At 41.3% G+C, this 21,312-nt stretch overlaps 1 protein-coding gene across 1 annotated transcript; it reads left to right on the top strand.

Moving 5' to 3' along the window:
• The first annotated feature begins 860 nt into the window (after positions 1-860).
• On the top strand, positions 861-19,896 carry card11 (caspase recruitment domain family, member 11). The gene is given in 25 exon segments (XM_070922854.1): positions 861-935; positions 6,348-6,554; positions 6,761-6,898; positions 7,364-7,540; positions 8,491-8,639; positions 8,769-8,948; positions 9,921-10,067; positions 10,451-10,576; positions 10,685-10,879; positions 10,987-11,142; positions 11,731-11,800; positions 11,917-12,074; positions 12,276-12,424; positions 12,597-12,637; positions 12,757-12,871; positions 12,991-13,192; positions 13,444-13,570; positions 13,686-13,929; positions 14,445-14,529; positions 15,033-15,128; positions 15,425-15,494; positions 16,550-16,732; positions 17,406-17,527; positions 18,271-18,386; positions 18,942-19,896. Coding segments are annotated over 24 exon segments (3,441 nt in total). The 5' UTR covers positions 861-935; positions 6,348-6,364; the 3' UTR covers positions 19,147-19,896.
• Positions 19,897-21,312: the final 1,416 nt, after the last annotated feature.

Raw genomic sequence — 21,312 nt, forward strand, 5'->3', positions numbered from 1 at the left:
CTGTACCTCTCTCTCTCTCTCTCTCGCTCGCTCTCTCTCTCTCTCTCTCTCTCTCTCTCTATCTGTACCTCTCTCTCTCTCTCTCTGTACCTCTCTCTCTCTCTCTCTCTCTCTCGCTCTCTCTCTCTCTCTCTCTCTCTCTCTATCTGTACCTCTCTCTCTCTCTCTCTCTCTCTGTACCTCTCTCTCTCTCTCTCTCTCTCTCTCTCTCTCTCTCTCTCTATCTGTACCTCTCTCTCTCTGTCTCTCTCTCTCTCTCTCTCTCTCTCTGTACCTCTCTCTCTCTCTCTCTCTCGCTCTCTCTCTCTCTCTCTCTCTCTCTGTCTCTCTCTCTCTCTCTCTTTACCTCTCTCTCTCTCTCTCTCTCTCGCTCTCTCGCTCTCTCTCTCTCTCTCTCTCTGTACCTCTCTCTCTCTCTCTCTCTCTCTCTCTTTACCCCTCTCTCTCTCTCTCTCTGTACCTCTCTCTCTCTCTCTCTCTTTACCCCTCTCTCTCTCTCTCTCTGTACCTCTCTCTCTCTCTCTCTCTCTCTCTCTCTCTCTCTCGCTCTCTCTCTGTACCTCTCTCTCTCTCTCTCTCTCTCTCTCTCTCTCTCTCTCTCTCTCTCGCTCTCTCTCTGTACCTCTCTCTCTCTCGCTCTCTCTCTCTCTCTCTCTCTCTCTCGCTCTCTCTCTACATATCTTTCTCTCAGGCAGTGAGTCGGGGCCGCAGCTCCCATGCGCTCTTCAGTTCTTTTAAAAGTCCCCTCTCTCTCTTTTGGATAAATGGAGACAACCTGAGCCTCTGGGATTTACGGTGAAATAACCGGTTTCGTGATTTAAAAAACAAACAAACAAAACAAAACAAGAAAACCACAAAAACAAACAGGCTACCACGCCTAGGACTAGTTTGATTCCCCTGCCACTCTTCGGACTACTGATCCCGCCGCACCTCAGGTAGGCACAATGACTCCAATCACACCCCTCTTGTCTATACAAGTGCTGATCCATCCAGAAATAAGGAGACATGTTAAAGAAGTGTCTGTAAACGTGCGTCAGTTTGAATGGAAAAAACCGAGAAGCCGAGAAGTGATATGGCAGCCTGTCCAAGCACACTCACACTGTCAGAAGAACTTTATCAACTGCATGTTTGTCCCTTAAAAGTAACTCAAAGGACTTGATGAAAACTATTCATTAGGAAGTGAGTACATCTAGTTGTGCACCTGCGCTCTGTTCACCTGAATGTTGTTCATCAGCAGATCCTGTATGTTATTAGAGTTATTAGTTTGGTAACACAATAACTGAACTCCTGCCTTCAACTGGCAGATATCTGGCATCATCAAAATGTTTGGGATTCCAGCACCCGGTGCAGGATACAATGGGATCCTGTGAGGGAGGATCAGGGAAAGTGCACTCACACCGATGTGACTGCACGAATTTCCGCTTTTTAAATGTCATTGTTTCACTGAAATATGTTGTAATAGGACTGTTTAGTAATATGTTTTAAAAAATAGAAAGATCTCCTCCTTTTTAAAATTATGCATAAGTAAAACTTTCCTTTACACCTCACAAACAATGTGCATTCACTTTTCAAGCGTAACATCAATCAATCTTGCTAATTCTCTCTAACGTCTAAAAAAAACGTCATGTAATCCTAATTGGAACAGATAAACCATTAAAATGCCTTTTTCCTCCCTGTATTATATCAAAGCTAAGCTGACTGTGAATTTTTTAAAATGATGCACATTATACAAACTGCACATGTCAGCTTTCAGAAGAGCCGGCTGTCTGCGCCTTCTTGCCACATATCAAATTCCTACAAGCTTCAGCTATTCTGCTGGACAATGGGGCCTTTATGATGGTCTGTACACCTGAACCAATCATACCTGCCCATCAGCTCGCTGGCCACCCAATCCCAGCCCAGCACACTAACAGTAAGCCTGGACATAGCCCATGTAGGATCACTGAGCCTTGTCTTGCTGACATGGACTGTGTTTGAATTGTCTTGAATTGATAGAGAGATCAAACCATTATCTTCAACCCTGAAAAACACGACAATTTACGTGCAAATTCAGTGAATTTTGTCCACTATTTGATCCGATAATCTTAACTCACTTACTTATAGTCTGTGGGTCAGTAGCACGCTCACTTCCTGTAGATTAGATTTACGTTGTGATGCACAGTTTGTGTGCGTTTGTGCAGAATATAGTTGTGGTTGGCTGAGAGTGTAACAAATCTGGGTCACAATGAAGCTCCCTTTGTTGGATAAGTTCATACATGTTTGCCATTTCAAAGAAAACAAAGAGGAAATTACTGATATTTGTGTCGCAATGTCTGTGTTACATCTGTAGGTGAATGAACAGATCCAACAGGTGGATAAAAAGACATCTAGATCAGCTGCAGAATGGAAAACCATTAGAAATCAATTTCCATTTCTACTAAACCTTTAGCAAAAATGGATGCTCATTCATCGAAATATAGCAAACCTTTAAATCTACTTTAATGTCCTCTCCAAGAACCAACAATACAAAAGTAAAATATTGACTTGTTTTAAGGAAGTTATTGAAGCAGCAAAATGATTAAAACTGCATAAGAAATAAAAAGCAATAAGATAATGAAATGGGATGCAAATGGTAATATGTATGAAATGTGAAAGATTATAGATTGCATGAAGACTTGAACCAATGTTGGTTGTTGGATGCAGGCCAGCTGCATATCGTCATATCACATGGTTGTTTATTTACCATTGTACTGACATGCTTTTGATGAAATCCATGTAAGTGTAAAATGCTCTTATTTTGTAGCTATAAATGTAGGTCTTAACTTGAATTAGTTATGCTGCTAAAACATGCAAATGTTAGGAAGAGCCAGAAGATAGAAAAACACCTACATTTTTATAAAATGTTGATTTGTTCTTGCCGTTTCGAATGAACACCTTCAATACGAAAAGTTCACGATGGCACTCTTTTTCAAGTCATTTTGCTTCTTGTCTTTAAGGGGTTAATCTCAGCAGTCTTTGGTTCATACACACAGATTTGATTCTGACTTGTGTATGTGCTTATAGAGTGTGGTCCCAACATACTGATATGCACAACAGAAAATTACAATAAAGTCAGTGCTTTCATGTTTGTCATTATATTTGGTCCGTGGTCTCATACAGTCACTATTTCCAGCACAGATATCGTTTCCATTGCTTTATACTGAGCTTGATGTCTGATATCTGGGGTGAGGTATTGACACATCGGACTACATGAAATTTGACAAATTGACACCCAACTGGCCCTAATTAGAAACTTCTTACTTTTGTAAATGTAGAAATCTGCAAAAGTATTTCACCCTCGGTTCCGTTTTAAATGGCACGGCTAAACTTTAGACATTGCAAATTTACATCGTCTGTGAAGTCTTTACGGCAGTTTGATTTTGACAATAACGATGCATTTAAAAATGCAAGGAATATAATAATAATGATGATAATAATAATAATAATACTACCAATTTAAACTTTATTCTTATAGAACCTTTCAAAACAAAGTTACAAAGTGCTGTACAATAAAAGAAATAAAAAAAAGTAAATAAAATCCAAAACATAAGATATAAAACAAGAAAATAATGACAATAAATCAAGATAAATATAAAGATAAAGAGATAAATATAAAGAAGTCTTAAGATGAGATTTAAAAGAGGATGCTGAGTTTTCCACGGCTGAGGGTCCCGACAGCAAAGGCCTGGTCATCTTTATTGACACATATGGAGATTTTGGATCCAATAGAGGGCCCTGCCAGAGGATCTCAAGCACCGATCAGGCTCACAGGGAGTCAGCAGATCACAGATATATAATCAGGAGACTGACCATTCAAGGCTTTAAAGGCGAGCAAAACTCACAGTGAAGGGCAGCGTGGAGCGGTATGATGTGGTCGCTTCTCTTAGGACGTGTTAAAAGACAAAAAAAGCTGCAGTAAAGTCATTATGCGCTCACCTAATATGTGAAATGAAAGTTTAGTTTGTTTGAATGATGTTGATTGCAGACTATACTGTACGTCCTCTGTTGACAAAATGGAAATATATTAGTATAGATTAGAGTATAAATACTCAACTGAAAACATTTGGTTTGACGTATGATTTCACACTTGCAGACAGCAGGATAACTGAATATGTCTACAGGGTGCGAAGAGACAGAGCATGGCTGTGGTAAACACTACAAATACTGAGAGAGAGTATGTAGTTGTTGTTGTGTGTCTGCCTCTTTTAAGTCTGCATTTGCTGAACAAAAGGAAGAATGCAACATACATGCATACATACACCCTGATAGAACCATATCAACTCCCACGACCACATTACTATAAACAAAAGAGACCGACTGAGAGGACTAAAACAGAACACAGGAAGAAAGCTACTACTCACATCTGGTTTGAAAAGGAGGAAGCAAGGATGAGCTTTCTCGGTAATGAGCTCCAAAATAAGAGAAGAGAGAAGAGGAAACATGCATGTGGTTACTGAAGGGGTCTGTGTGTGTTCAGCGTGTGTCTGCATGCAATGTGTACTTCTGCATGTGCATGAGTGCATGGGTGTGTGTTGGTGTGAGCGCTTGCGGTTTTCATAATCTGCTGTGACTGTGGCAGCGTATATACACTGTAGATACAAATAGCTTCTATTATTGACAGGGTGTGATATTTCTGTCTGCCTCAGACTGCATCTGAGAAGTAGCTTATCAATGACAAGTGGCTAAATATTTGAAAAGGTTATAATATAATACAGAGAAAGTCAGTGAAAGGAGCTGAATTTGAGCGAAGATCAGAGTTATTCACACGCTGACAGTAAATTTAGTAAAACTGACAATTTGTCCATTATATGTTCATATGTGCATTAGTCTGCAGCATGAAGGCACAGGCTCGAATTGTCACATGCACGGCGTAGATGACAGTTGTATGCAAAAGTGTGTGTGATTGTGTGTGTTTACATAAGTAATGCACCAGATTTGCCTAGCTGTGGGCTGCAAGTCACAAAGCAGGATTGTAGGATAACACCCACTGGCCAGATAGCATGCAAATCCCGCATGGACAGTGTGTGTGTGTGTGTGTGTGTGTGTGTGTGTGTGTGTGTGTGTGTGTGTGTGTGAGAGAGAGAGAGAGCGAGAGAGAGAGTGAAATGATAGAGAGAGGAAACCAAGTGGGAGTAAGAGGAAGATAAAGAGAGTAGAAATATGTGTCTAGAAAAGTAAAAAAAAAAAAAAGGCAAATGGAAAGACGTCAGTTGGTTAAAGTTGATGTGTTTATAAGGGAAACGATGAAGTGGAGAATGTGTGGGACCAGACTGAGCAAAGTGTCACTCTGCGTCTGTCCTGTGACACTTCATGAAGCCTCACATGGCTCTTTTGCAGATATGTATCACTGATCATATTACAGGGGGATATCAGTTGTAAATAAAACTTCAACATGAAACGTTTTGTTTAGCAGGTGTAATGTTTACCATGGTCACCATTAGAGCTACACCGATATTACAGACATCACATCACATCAGTATCAGTGTATATGTTGGGCGATGCTGTAGAGCAGAAATGCCAAACTAGGTTTGAGTTCATTTAGAAACAGTGTCACCATTATTGGCAAAAATGTATCACTTACAAACATGAACGCAGGTCTTGTCCTGCACCACAGCTTGTTGGATGAGCGACCAAACAAGACTAGATAGCTAGTTAGCTGTTTGCAGCGCATTAAACAGCATGTTTGGTTAGATGCTGGTGTGGTCTTTACTCTTCAGCACCTCGAACGACACGCTGTCTGTTTAAAATGTAATCTGGAGCCATCATCTGGCTCTAGATTACGAAAAAATATAGCCGCATGTCATACATGATCTACATCAAATTCATAACATTCATTATAAATATTCACTTTGGCATGAATGAAAACTTTCACGTACTTGTACTTTACTTGAGTATTTCTATTTTATGCTACTTTATACTTCTACTTCACAACATTTCAGAGGGAAACGTACTTTTTACTGCACTACATTTATTTGACACAGTTACTTTTTACATTAAAAACATATGATATGCTCATATGGTATGATGCAGTGCTATATGTCTAATCTAGCCAGTGGTATACAAAGTATCTGAAATTGGCTCCATAGTGACAAATATTAAATTTACATGAAAACAGATTAATTACTTTTGATACTTTAAGTACATTTTGCTGATAATACCACTAACAGCATTCTGAATTCAGGACTTTTACTTGTAATGAAGTATTTTTAGACTATGGTATTGCTACCTTTACTTAAAGTGCAGTGTCAATCTCTTTGATTCGGCTGTGATGATTTGAAATGACAAAATAAACATACTGCATAGCCAATAGCCCCTGTTGGTTTGACTAGTTTTCAGGGTGTAAGAGATGGAAAACGGTGCGTTTGGCGATGTGGAGGCGCTGTGGGAGAAGCTGGAGTGCAAACGTTACGAACTGTGTCGCACCATCTTCCCGGCAAAGCTCACTCCCTACCTCCGCCAATGCAAAGTCCTGGATGAACAGGATGAGGACGAGATCCTCAACTCCATTCTGCTGGTCTGCAAGACAAACCGCACAAGTAGGTAGACGGATGTGTGTGTGTGCATGTGTGTGTGTTTGTGTCACCACTGTAGAGGTAGAATCCCCCCTTTTTTTGATGTATCCATCATGTTATCTCTCACCTAACCGTTTTCTCGCCCCTGGCTGTAAACCAGTGACTCTGATTCTCTGTAGTAGGTGGTTATGTGTTTTTTTCTCAAAGTATGTTTATAAACCCTCTATCAGGCCGTCTACTTGACATCCTCCACACTAAAGGAGAGCGGGGGTATGTGGCGTTTCTGGAGAGTCTGGAGTTTTACTACCCTGAACTGTACAAGCTGGTGACAGGGCAGGATCCCACACGACGCTTCTCCACCATCGTAGGTGAGACACAAACACCTTTGGATGCAGACACACACACATAAATGCATGGTCACACAACTTTTACACACACTTCTCATTGCAGCCTGACTGATATGGGTTTTAATGGAAAATATACTGTATTTCTGATCATTGCAGGCGATCTTGAATTCTTCATTGGTTTAAAAAAGAAAAGTAACTTCAGTTATCAAAGAAATACATGAAAAAGAAGCAAATTTAACTGCCTGGCTAACTGGTTCAGTAGCTCTGTTCAGGGAGGGACAGTCAGACCAGCGACAGAGTCTCACCCTACAACACTTCCTAGATCTTGTTCTGCTGGTTTTGGTTAGAACCTGAGATTTATCCAAATCAGCTTGCAGTGCAATCCTGCCACACTATGTAGAGTAGATGGTGCATTATATGTAGAATATATTATACTTTTTGTTCACCTCCTCACCTCTCTACCTGCTGTCGGTTTCCTCACTGCAGTGGAGGAGGGTCACGAGGGTCTGACACACTTCCTGATGAACGAAGTGATGAAGCTGCAGCAGCAGTCCAAAGTCAAGACCCTGCAGCAGGTTGAGCTCAGCAGGAAGAACTGCACCCTGGAGGATGAACAGAAGAAGCTGCGGCTGGCCAATCAGGAGCTTCAGGCCTTCCAGCAAAGTAAAAACACACGTTATTATTTGAGACATTTTCTGATCATAACACACAAGCTTTCAAATGGTGGAGCATCAAATCCAAATCTAAAACTTACCACTGTTTACTGAAACTGCCACCCCACCACACATGCTTGGTTTACCCGGCTCGGTGCACCACAGTTGGGTTTATTAAGGCTAAGTTGAAACCTGCAGCTTGGTACACCAAACACATTCACGTTTAAACAAATGCTAAAACAAAATGTGGAGAATGCTGTTCAGCACAGGTCAACTCAAATGAGGAAGATATAATTGGCATGGAAACTGTGTTGCACATTTCCTGGTCATGGTGAATTTACAAAATCTTACTTATCTGTGTCTTATGTATGTCTAAATACGATGCTATGACCTGGCTCAATTCTTTTTTCTAAATATCTGTATTCTTTTAGTTCAGCTATTAATGACAAATGTTGTTCTGTGTATCAGAAAAATCATAAATGTAACTAACATAAATGTTTTCTGGTTTGGTAGCGTTCTCATGACTTCTGGCCTGTGGGTAATAATCTGTGTCTAAAACTATTTCTTCTTGAATAATCTTCTTTAATTTAACACCAACATGTCTCTACTGTTGCACATGTTACTCTGCTCTGTCACACTCACAACTGTCCCTTGTAAACAGTGGCAGGTAGGAACTAAAGTTACTCTTAGCCAAAGGGGATCTGAAAAACCACAATGTTACACATACAAATATACAAACAATATAATAGTTAAAGTGCTATAAATGATAAAATAATTACTGTATGTAATAATAAACTTAATTCTGCAAGTCCAAATAATATTGTGGGATTACTCTTTACATATATTACATTACATACTGTATATGTCTTACCACAGTATTGCTAAAACTGGCAGCTGGTTACCATCCGTGTGCGACACACTCGTGTGCTGCTGTATAAATGACTAAGCTTGGTTCTCCAGGGTACAATAAGTTGAGAGAAGAGAGAAACACCTACAGTGATGAGCTACTGAGAGTGAAGGATGAAAACTACAAACTGGCCATGAGGTACGCCACGCTGAGCGAGGAGAGGAACATGGCTGTGATGAGGAGCCGAGACCTGCAGCTAGAGGTACTGATGGACACGTGAACGCATGAAAACACACACAATGGAGGGCGTTAATCAGCGAGTGTAACCAGCTCACTCTCAGCTGCTAGTATCTGTATCTCACTATTCATTCTGTGTCGTCTGTATGTATAGATCGATCAGCTGAAGCACAAGCTGAACAAGGTGGAGGAGGAGTGTAAGATGGAGAGGAGGCAGAGTCTCAAGCTGAAGAACGACATCGAGAACCGGCCAAAGAGGGAGCAGATCTTCGAGCTGGAAAGAGAGAACGAAATGCTCAAGATCAAACTGCAGGATCTGCAGTCCATCATACAGGTACGACACACACACACACACACACACACACACGCACACAGTAACATACCCCCCCCCCCCCCCCCCCTACAGCCCACTAGCAAGGTTTTTATGGTTTTACAGTAAAGCAGAACTACTTTGTAGACAACTGCTGGACAAAAGCAACTTCCTACTTTGGCTCCCTCTACGATTGTAGTCTCTGACTTCTGTCTGCCATTTTATTCAACAGCTGTTTAATCCTGTGGCCTTTATTTTATTAAGATTTGCAGGAACAAAAATGGCAAATTACATTGCACAAAGCATTTTTTCCGTTTCCAGCGCAGAAACTGAGGATTATTTTAATAAACTGCTATTAGCTCTCTGTATTCTTTATGTGTTTTGTGTTTTTTTGGCTGCTTCAGGGAAGTGCAGCAAACTGTAAAAACTGTTGATATGGCTAACATGTTAGCAAATCATTGCCTATTTGCACATCCAGCAGATACAAAGCAACATTAGCATTCATTTGGAATCGTGGTTCTGACTAGCCAGCAAATGTAAGTCTAATATTCACTCTCCTTTTAGCTCTGTTTTGGTCTTCACCAACTCCTGAGAAAATATGTATAATTAAAATATCTGACTCTTTAGCTGCTAAATGCTCCACTATGTTCACCAGCTAGCCGCTAACTGTATGTCTGCACTTTGGTGCTGGGCAGGTAGTGTATATAGTGGGTTTATTAGAGCTTTTTTACTAAAAACCTGAAATGAAGCTAGTTAGAATTGTGAGAGTGAACCAAAACAGTGAAGTTGAAGGCTGTAAAACCAAAACAAAGAGCTTAAAGAAGCTAAAGCGCTTCGTAGAGCTGAGGGGAACTGCAGAGTCAGGCGATTCTCTGTGGGTTTTTCACTATGAAGTCCTCCTGAGACTCTGTCCTCTCTCATAGCAGCCCAAATGATCCAGCGGCCAGTTATACAGGGTTCATACCAAACAATGTGTGTGTGTTTCTTAATACACAGCCTGGCCCCCTTCCTGCATCAGACAAGGCCATCCTTGACATTTTGGAGCATGACAGACAGGAAGCATTAGAAGATAGACAGGATCTGGTCAACCGCCTCTACAACCTCCACGAAGAAGTCAGACAGGCAGAGGAACTACGTGATAAGGTAACAAAACACACACCACAAACACACAAGCAAGCACATATTCACATAGGAGACACAGTCAAGTGGTCTTGTCTTGAGATGGTTGTTATCCGACTGTATGACTGTTTGGGACTGTATGAATGTGAAGCAGAGTGGGAGCACACAAAGATTAGTGAAAACACACCCTAGAAACACGAACCCATGACCAGAGAGCCTAATGCCCATGAGACCATCTGTGAAACACACCCTGTGCAGCAGAAACCCCCATCTCAGGCCTCTCTTTATGTAACCTGGTATTTCAGCTTTCTCCCTCTGTTTCTCTCCCCGTATCTTTCTTTGTCTAATGAACTATGAATAACACTGCTCGTGTGTGTGTGTTTGTGTGTGTGTGTGTGTGCGCATAGTACCTGGAGGAGAAGGAGGATCTGGAGCTGAAGTCCTCCACTCTGCAGAAGGACTGTGAGATGTATCGCAACCGCATGGACACCCTCACCATACAGCTAGAGGAGGTAGAGAAGGAGAGGGACCAGGTGAAAGCACACACACATTTTTGCCACAATGCATTATGACCATTTGCCATTTTGTGTGTAGTTTTTGTTGTTGTTGCGTTGCTCACTTCCACTCCCTCACTGCTACAGGCTTTTCGGGCCAGAGACGAGGCCCAGCACCACTTCTCCCAGAGTCTCCTTGACAAAGACAAATATCGCAAGCAGATCAGAGAGCTGGAGGAGAGGAGCGATGAACTCCAGATCGAGTTCGTACACAAAGAAGCCAAGCTGGTCACCTTGGAGTCTCGCCTGCGACGGCTGTCCAAGGACATTGTTGTGGACCAGGTTAGAGACAGCCGAGTAGATGAGTGTACACAATTAATGTCTCATTTTGGAAATTTGCCAATGTTTTTATGAAAATGTATTTATGCTTTCCCTCTCTATTTCTGCAGAGTCTGCAGAGGGACCTGCTGCCGACCATCATCTCTCAGGGGGAGGAGTTTAAACCCGTCCAGGGCCAATCAGAGTGGTCCAGTGATGAGTCACCGGAGGATAAGTTCTTAGCTGAGGAGCCTCGCCTCAAACGCAGACCCAACCTCAAAGCAGGGGTCAGCCACTGTCCACCACTCACCTTTACTTTACTTTACATTTACCCATTGGCCCAAACGTCTATGAATGACACTTAAATTATCTTAAAAAAGATCCAACTTTTACTCTTACAAAGTTTTAGAGTAACCGTTAAGAGCAACTCTCAGGTGATCATTTTAATAATCACATATAGCAGCCAATCAGAGACAAGGATTTACCCTACATCTGCCATATTGTTCATTCTTTTGAACAATTCTTACATTTTACTGTGTTGTATGTTGGGATCAAATAATAGGAACTTAAAATGAAATGGAATAAAGAGAAAACCTAACTGCAGCAGGAAAGAAATAAACATCAGAAGAATTTAGTCACACATTGACAGACAATGAAGATGCATGGAAAGTGTCAATTGTGTTGTTGTTTGCACCACTGATACATGGAAAAAAGAAATCACAAAACAAAATCTTTCACTTTCAGCAGTTTGACAAAGACAGTCCTGTGTCTTACAGTCATTGGGCCTGTAGGGATGAATTATATGTTGTCAATAAAATGCTGCAAGTAAAATGTTTTTAACAGTAACTAAAAGACTGTCATGTTTTGTATTTTAGAACAGAGTTAAGTCTCCAGTCTGTTTACCCAAAGACCTCCAAGTCAACTCAGAGGCCGCTCAACCTGCAGGTATATAGTCATATAGCTCATTCATACACTTTATTCCTCCATAAAGTCTTTGACTTTCCTTTGTGCAAGTTCATCCACATTTTGTCTCCAACTTTCAGCTCTGTCAGTCAATGGAGGAGATTGTCTGGAAATCCAGATGCCAAACTTGCATGTCAACAGTCACTCCCTCCCTCCCTCCCCCAGCATCCCGATGATGTCCCCCATATATCCACCCTTTTCAGCTCCGTCTCTCTCCTCCTCCGTCCCTGCATCCCCCTCCCCATTCCCCATCACTATAGGGGAACAGTCCAACAGGCCAAATATGGTGAGGTCTACTCTCTTAACACCTTACTATAGTATGATTGTGGTATTATGTCATGTATTATGTAAATTATGTATTTCTTTCTATAAAAGCCAACTAGATTCCCAAGTTTAGCTGGAACTTTCTCTGGCTCTAATACAATGTTGACCTGACTTGAGACACACTTGAGTTTACGGAGTCTGTAATTGGAACTTTGTTCACTTGTAAAACCTCCAGCTGCGTTTCCGTAACGACAGCATCCTGTCCACACTCCCTGAGCCGCCAGAGAAAGCATCGCTTTACCGCAGAGAGAGGGAGAAGGAACATGACTTCCACCCCCGCAGGTAGTCACAGCCCCACACCAGATTATACATGTTACGTAGTCTTTACTGTTTAATAGATGTGATCAATTATGTGCCACACTTATTTCATCCTTTTTGAAGAAATTGAGCTGGTTTGTGTGTAGTTTCCTGTTATGAATGACTTCTAAATAGTCTGATATTTGGTCTTTTTTAGCCTCTCAGACTTTGATAGTGACAACATGGAAATGGAGTTTGGTAAAGTATACCTTTACACATTTCCCCAAATCTTACTAATGATGTTTTTGTCTGTTTTTAATCTTCTGTCCACCATTTTTTATTAATCTCCCTGTCTGTCCCTTCCTTAGAGGACGAAGTACAGCGTGGTCCACCTTCTGTCCACTCATCTTCCTCGTCCCATCAGTCTGAAGGGATGGACACTTACGACCTGGAGCAGGTCAACAATATCTTCAGGAAACTCTCTCTGGAGAGGTACAGTACAGACACTCGTGCACTCACATACACGAGAATCATTACGCCACTCTACGTCACGCTCACTCATAAACTCCTTCCACTGTCCAATGTTTGTTTGTGTGATTTTGTGTGTGCAGGCCGTTCCGTCCGTCTCTGTCCTCCTTCTCTAGGATCAGCTCTTCCCTGAAGCCGGTGCAGGAGCTGTCGTTGATTGGCGACAACCTGCTGAAGGACATCACTCTGATTGGCGGCAACGACAGCGGGATTTTCATCTCAAAAGTCCAGTTGGGCTCCAACGCTGAGAAGGCGGGGCTACGAGAGGGCCACCACCTCCTATTGGTATGTAGTTTACTCACTCCAGGTTCACACGGGCTGTAAGATGAGTAAATGTTCAATGGGGCATTTCTTTGTCCAAGTAAAACCACTGGCTCCCAGAGGGAAGTGTAACAAATGCAGATGGTAAAACTTTGAGAGCAAATTTTGTTTTTACTATCAAGAATCCTTAATTTTTTTTAGATTTTCTTGTCCCCTTGTCAAATGAGCATTATCTTTAATCTATTGTCTGTCTTGTGTTGTGATTGGCTGACCAGCTTGAGGGATGCATACGTGGGGAGAATCAAAGCATTTCATTGGATACCAGCACTCAGGAAGAAGCCCATTGGACGCTGCAGCACTGCGCTGGACAAGTCAGGCTGCACTATCGAGCCAACTACGACTGTAAGTATTGTTTTTATCGCTCTTGTGTATATCTGTGTAATATACATATACTGTATATGTAAATTAAAAAGTGTGTGTGTGTGTGTGTGTGTGTGTGTGTGTGTGTGTGCTCTAGCCCTGCGTCGTCTTCAGAGGGACCTAGCAGATGGCGCACTGGTTTCCGGCGACTCCTTCTACATACGGGTCAACCTCAACATCTCCTCTCAATCAGACAGCTGCTCTCTGAGCGTGCGCTGTGATGATGTGGTGCACGTGTTGGACACCAGGCACCAAGACCGCTGTGAGTGGCTGTGCGCTTGTGTCGACCCCTACACCGGCTTCGACGTGGGCGACCGTGGCACCATACCCAGCAACTCGCGGTACAGTGACGTTCTTCTAAAACTGAAAGCAGTCTGACATTAAGACTGAGAGTTTTGGATATGAAGCTTGCACATTTAAAGCACTTGTTAAAGACCCAGCATGGTGTCAAAGATTGTTTGAATTATGATTAAGTATCATGCATCTGTTCTGCTTTAGTACTGCAGGATCCTGCTGAGTGTGATGCAAAAGTGATGTAACACTTGAGCAACTATGCAAAGTTTAGCAAGGGTCCTGAGGGGTCTGCATCTGCTTTCAGGTTGCAAAGTTTCACTGATCTTCTCAACGCAACAGAAAAATCCAGCCACACACACACACACACACACACACACACACACACAGTCAAATTCCTGTACAATTTCACACCTGAGTCCCACAACCTGTTGTTGTCACCAAGCAAGAAGCACAGGAAATGATAATGCATGTTGTTTTTACTTTTGTAATTGTGTCAAAATCATTGAGAGTTTGAGAATTGTATGAAGACATACTGTGTGCGTGTGAATTTGCGTGAATGTAGGGCCCAGCAGCTGCTCCTGGTAAAGATTCAGAAGTTAGTGACTCGAGGCGGGAAAGAAGAGAATGACATCTACCGCAACAGCAGGGTAAGAAACTTCATGAACTATTTTCTCGCTTTTTAAATAAAACAAAAACATATACATATATTTGAATATATGGCATTAATCTCACAACACATTCCCATTTGACTAAAGCAAAAATGCTTCAGCGACTCCTCTGCTGACACATTGTTCAAGGTCGTTTTGCATGTTTATTGATGGCATTTTGCAGATTATCTTAACTCTCAAATTCTGTTGTTTGTTGGCTGAAACAATTTGGTCCATGCTGGAAATGAAGAGAGGATCACTGATACTGACACTGATATTACGTTATTGCACCATGAATTTATCAGCATTTAGTATTCTCCAAATATTTCCCAATAGTTATTTACATCAATTCTTTGTCTACTTTTCACAATCCCCTTCACTAATCTGTTTTTATATCTTATCTGCATTATTTTAGTTCAGAATTGTACATTACTTCAGAAAAACAAATCTTTGTTGTTTGTCAGTGTGTTCGATATATAAGTTGTGTTTATGTTCCCGTGTAGATCAATTTACAACCAGAGGAAGCCAGTATTTCTCCTGATCCTAAAGCCAGCCCACGCTTGTCTAGAGCCAGCATCTTCCTCACTCAAATACTGCAGGTAACGAAGTGCAAACAAAGACTTTAAGCTCTTCAATGCAGTGGTGCACTCATTCCACAGCCTTCAGAAGTCCTGGGTTGATAACACGTCACCTAAAAAATGTGTATTTTATAATCATTCACTTTCACATCACAGCCTTTAATTCCAGATGACACATTTTGTAAGCACATTCCTGCAAACTGGCAGCCGTTGTACGACTACAAAACAATATCACATCCATAAAAAAACGTACTGAACAAAGCAGCACAGCTAAGATGCTTCAAATAAGACTCTTCTGTGTCTGTTTTGATTTGTAGTTTGTCAGCAGGGTGGATATCAAGTACAAGCGAATGAACAGCAGTGAGCGCGTGAGGATCATCAACTCAGGCAGCACCACACTACCCAGGCAAGGTTTTGAGATGCTTAGACCAGAAGGTGAGTCCAGAGTGATGCATGGGGAACAAATTCCCATGAGCAACCAGAAGAAACATGTAGAAAACAACACTTTCTGAAAAGAAATGTACGCGGCACGCTGCTGAAAATTCACAGTTAAAACATTTGAAATAGTGGAAATACTGAAACAGTTGAAGTTGTGTTTTAAGTGGGAGTGGAAATACAAATACTGAAAGTAGTTGAAAAAAGCAGTGAAAATGTCAGTTGACGTGTGTAGTTTAAAGTGGTGTCAGCGAATGTGTAAGTGATGAAAGCAGTTGAAGTATAATTTAAAGTGTAAGTTAATGAGACAGTTGAAGCCTAGTGAGTGTATTTGTATGTAAAAATCTGAGAAGGTTTGGAAAGAAAAAAAAACTTCAATTGCAGTTACAGAAAAAACTATAAAGGGTTTGAAAAAGCTGAACTAAAATGATAAAGTACAAAGGATGGAGACTGGTTTAAAGTCTGAATTGAAGTATGAATGAATATGAAGCAGACAACGAGGGAAAAGGTTCAAAGATGGGCAGAATTTTCAGAGTTTGAACATTCAAAATCTATTCATCTGAATGGGCAAAAACACCCAAAAGGAAGCATGAATATTTAAAAAAAATATATGAAAAATATCAAACATCTGAATAAACGCACAAATGTCCTAGATGAGCTGAACATTTTGAATTTTGAATGAATTTTCCAAGGAAAGTATGGGGAATCCTCCTAAAAAGGTTTCCAGAAGAAGAATATGAGTGTGCATCGCTGAAGGCTTGTGAAAATCATTGATTTATTATATATATGATCCTTAAAGTGAATTTTGTGTAAATATTCAGTCTGATTCCATATCCATGAGGTGTACAATGGTTTAACATGTGAATCTCTCGATTGAAAATGGGTTAACTCATAGAAACGGCTGGCTAACTAAAGCTTAAAAGTCCCTGTTCAGAGGATTTGAATTGAGAATCTGGTACCTCTTCAGGGTCTTTAGGCTGCCTTGTCTTTCTGCCCACTGTAAACAGAAGCTGCTGATCCAGACAGTGAGCTGAGCAGGAGTCTGAACCTGATTCCATACAGTCCCGTCACCCCCCAGCGGACCCAGAGGAGAAGACCAGTCCTCTTCACTCCCACTGCTCTAGCCAAAACCATTATCCAGAAGATACTTAACATGGGGGGAGCCATGGACTTTAATATCTGCAAACCAGGTCAGTGTTATGATGGAGATAAGCAAGCTCGCTTAAAGGAATATTTCCACCTCATCTGCATATTCTCAGTGTTTTCACCTATTGTGATTCAAAGATAGAGGAGACAGTGAAAACGAGTAGTGAAGGGGGGAGAAGGAAGCTACTATTGGGAATCAGGTCAGGTATTGTACTGCACTGTGGTGTACATGTTAAGGAGTGTAACCAGAGAGACCGCGGGGGCAGGATGCAAGATGGCCTAGTTGGTAATTAGTAGGATGATGCATGACGATGATGATGTCAATGAACACAGAGGCGTTGAAATATCCATTTAAAGATATTTTAGAAATTACACCTAAATCAGTTGAGTTTCTGTTATGTGAAAAGTTGTCAAGCCCACAGAGATTTAACACTCTGGGACTCTCATGGGACTGGACCGGAGGGGGGGGGGGGGGGGGGGGGGGGGGGGGGGTCAGACAGAGTCGAACATCTGGCAAGCGAAGAGATGTGTGCATCTTCTTGGTGACGTAGACATTCCCCTGGGAAAGAACTCAGAAGTTTTGGTTCCTTCTGTATTCAATGTGCTGTGGTGATCATTAACAAATGAACACACTTTGCCAACAGATTCTCAACATTTCTTTCTTTCTGTGCTGTTGTATTTTATAGACTGTTGTCTATTATCTGTTCTACTGTTTAGACACCCTGTCCAAAGAAGAGTTTCATCTGAAACAGAACGTGGAGCCATTCATTCACTACAAAGAGAAACAAGCCACATTTGAATGCATCACCAGAGAAAACATAGAGGCTGTCGCTGCTAAGGTAGGCTATTATTGACTAGCAAGAGTGTGTGTGTGTGTAGCTGTGTTTATCTGCTTATGTGTTTGAGCATTTGAAAAATGTGTTTGCACTTAATAGAGTAGTTTCCACTCCTACGTCTGAACGGTAAATATGTAGTTGGAGGAAGCAGTCTGTTAGCTTGGCTTAGCATAAAGACTGGAAACAGAGGGAAACAGCTGGCCTTGCTTTGTCCAAATGTAGGGGGTGCTGGTAGGCTGGTAGGTGGATTTTGTTACCGTTGGATGGAGCCAGGCTAGCTTTTGCCCCCTGTTTCCAGTCTTTGTGCTAAGCTAAGCTAACTGGCTGCTGGCTCTAGCTTCATATTTACCATCCAGACATGAGACTGTTAACAATCTACTCATTTAACTTAGAGAAAGCCAATAGGCGCATTCTTGTATCAAGTCACCCTATTCACATTTTTATTTTTGTTGTTGTTGAATTCCTACATTCGCACAGAAATGTAAATATTGTCCATCTTTGGCGGGCAGAGGAGGAAAAAAAGTTTTTTGACTTGATTCATTCCTTTCATTCGTATGATGTGAAAAGTACCACTATGTCCTTCTACATCTGATCAGGCAGGCAAAATGCCCTCTGAAGAAGTTTCCTTCCGTTATGTGAGGTGCTGTGTGTCTATCTACAGTGTGTGTATTCCATTATGCGTGCACGTGTCCGCAGTACACAGAAAAGATTCGTTTGTAATGCCCAGTTTTTCCACCCGTCACTAGGGCAAACACTGCCTGCTGGAGGCTGAGCTGAGCTGCGTCAAAGACCTTCTCCGGAGAGAAATCTACCCGATCATCATCTACGTCAAGATCTGTGAGAAAAATATCAAGAGGTTACGGTAGGCCTAACAAACATCCCTCACTCTCACACGTTCACTCAGTGCCTCTTACCCACAGCTGCAAACTACAGCCCTTTTTCCAAATGCTAATATACGTCAATCCTCGCATGACATTTTTGATTCAAGCAGGGGACAAGATTGAACCAGCTGAAAGGACAAGTCCGAGGTCTTAAACTAAGCATTTACATGTGACGTTTACTGCACATTGAAGTTCAGACAATAGTAGAGCTTGAAGCTGAGCAGTAGCTTTTTCCTGTCCACAGGTGAGAATCGGGCACATTATTCAAAATACATGATGATAAAATCAGCGGAGATAACGTTCTTGTTTCTCAGTGTAAGAACGCTATAATTGTTGGGGTCAACAAAACCTGGTGCTTTGGCGTATTTTCTGGTGGATTGTGCCATTAAATAGAAAAATATATATCAACCTATTACCGTCAGTGTAATCTTCCTGAGAATTACAACAAAGTTCACAAACCGCTGTTGCTAAGTGTCTCATCAGACACCACACTCACTGCCACAGCGCTGCTTCCTTCCTGTTTCCTGTCCACACAGGAAGTTGCCTCTGCGCGTGGAGTCGGAGGAGGAGTTTGTGAAGTCATGCCGGGCAAAAGAGAAGGAGCTGGAAGGCATCCCCTGCCTCTACACCAGCCTGGAACCCGACGCCTGGGCAGGGACAGACGACCTCATCAGGGTCATCAAAGACCGAATCCTGGATGAGCAGAAGAAGACGGTCTGGGTGGAGCAGGACCTCCTGTAGACACACAAACACACACACAGCGGTCTGAACATGAAAAGCTGAGAACCATTAATCGCACAAAATGACCTTGTACGTCATGCTTTAATGCACATTACTTTAAGCGCAGACTCAAAAATGTACGTGGACACTCACACTGTTATAGACTAAATGCATTATATATTTTGTGAATGTGTGCCTTTCCTTTTGATTCAGAAAAATAAACGAAAAGGATGGAAAACATCAGGGGGTAATATTTTACTCAAAAGTTAAAGGGAAGGTGTTCAAAGTGCACTTCTGTGAGCTCTATTTTCATTTTCAGTCTGATCCTACTTAACTTTGATTATACTGTCCTCTAGTGGCTCATGTCAGGTGCCCACACTGTAAAGACTCAAATCTACGTGTTGTTTATTTAAGTTTGCATCACATTGGGCAACAGGACATCTTTACACAAACACAAGGGGTTTAAATGTAATCAGTATTTTTTTAATAAAGGCAAACACAGGCATTCGTGATGTAAACTAGAGGATCTGTACCTGGTTTTTTTTTTTACTTGTGAACTCTTAATATGAAGCAACTTCTCCCTGTGACCCCTCGTTACCAGTTGAATGTCTGTACGTTGTGAGCGGTTCAGTCAAAAAGTGATTTTCTGTCAGAAGGTTTCAGTCGAGTAATTTTCAGAGGCCTTGAAGAGGTGAAGCTAAACAGCATTTCACAAGAAATAATAAAAGATTGGAGAAAAAAAAGTCTGAAGAATAAACAAGGTTTTGTGCAGCACAATTTATTTGTATACTTATTTTCTACGTAGGTGATCATCTCACGGCCCTTTTTGGGGGTGGCGACCCCCAGGTTGGGCTCCAAGGTTCTTCATACATTAACTAAACATTAGATTCGGTTTTAGTGTTTGGCTGGTGTCAGTCTGTGTTTTAAAAGGCCTGTTATTCAGATGTGGTAGTCGGTTCCAATCGTGATTTGAGGTTTGGCGCCACTCTTTCATTTTTATTACATCATGAATTGTGCCTTTGAAGCTCATGTCTAATGCTATTTGCACTGAAGCTGTTGATTGCCAACACTGCATTTCATGCAAATATGCGTCATTTTAAGTTTTAAAATAGCTTAACCGTCAGCAAAATATCATCCAAGCTCACTGAGTTTAAAACTCAGCTGTGAACTTTTATGATGAACTGATCATCAGTCAACTGGATAACTCTGCTGGGCAAAACCCCCAAATACCCCTTCAAATGTGAAACATAGTCTCATGTAAATAGACGCTTTCTGGCAATATTATCTACAACTCAGTAAACCTGCACTGCTCTGGTCACTTTGTTGATTTCTGCAGCTTATAAATCAGTGTTTAGACTGTTTTTTCAAAGGCCACCAGAAGGTTCAATTTGACAAAAATGGGCAGGCCATGGGGGATTTAGATTTAGTAACCTCTTTCATAAGGGAGTCAGATAATCTCCTCATCTGCCAGCAGAGACATGCATACAGAAATATGCAGTATTCCCAGAAATGCGCATATCAGCCACATAGTGTATGTAAGAAACCCAAAACACTGTACCAGCCTTACTTTAGTCAATAGCATGAATACAGAGGCTAATATTTATACTACTTCTACTATAGGTTCACTGTTTTGTATAGTAAAATGTAATAATCCATCAAAAAGTAATAAAATATATGAAAGTAATAAACACAATGAAATGTAATATGACTATGTACATGGTGTGTCCCTCAGTGCTTAAAATGATGTTACAAATAATCCCAACTGCACCTTCTTTTTCTTCTCTTGAGATTGTTTTTGTAATATTTTTGTACTCTGGTGTGTTCATGCTCTGTGTGTGTGTGTGTGTGTGTGTGTGTGTGTGTGTGTGTGTGTGTGTGCGTGTGTGTGACTTGCTCAAAACAGGCCCCAACAGAGTCACACTGTCTAATGTCAACAGAGAGGTTCATATTAACTATACAACATGAATATGGGGGTTGTCCCAAAACAATATCTTCTGTCCTCGTCTCTTTTGCTTTATTATTTCTAACCCGCTCAAAGTTTTTATGGATTGGACAGGTTAGTTGCAACTATATATTAAAGATTCTATCAAGGTGAAAAATAAAAATGAATTATTCATTCAAAAGAATTCTAGAATTGAATCAAAATTATGTTTAAACTGAAAAAACTTTTCCTACACTTATTTTTAT

This window comes from Enoplosus armatus, chromosome 17 (assembly GCF_043641665.1).
Source record: "Enoplosus armatus isolate fEnoArm2 chromosome 17, fEnoArm2.hap1, whole genome shotgun sequence".
In the NCBI taxonomy this organism is placed as follows: Eukaryota; Metazoa; Chordata; class Actinopteri; order Centrarchiformes; family Enoplosidae; genus Enoplosus; species Enoplosus armatus.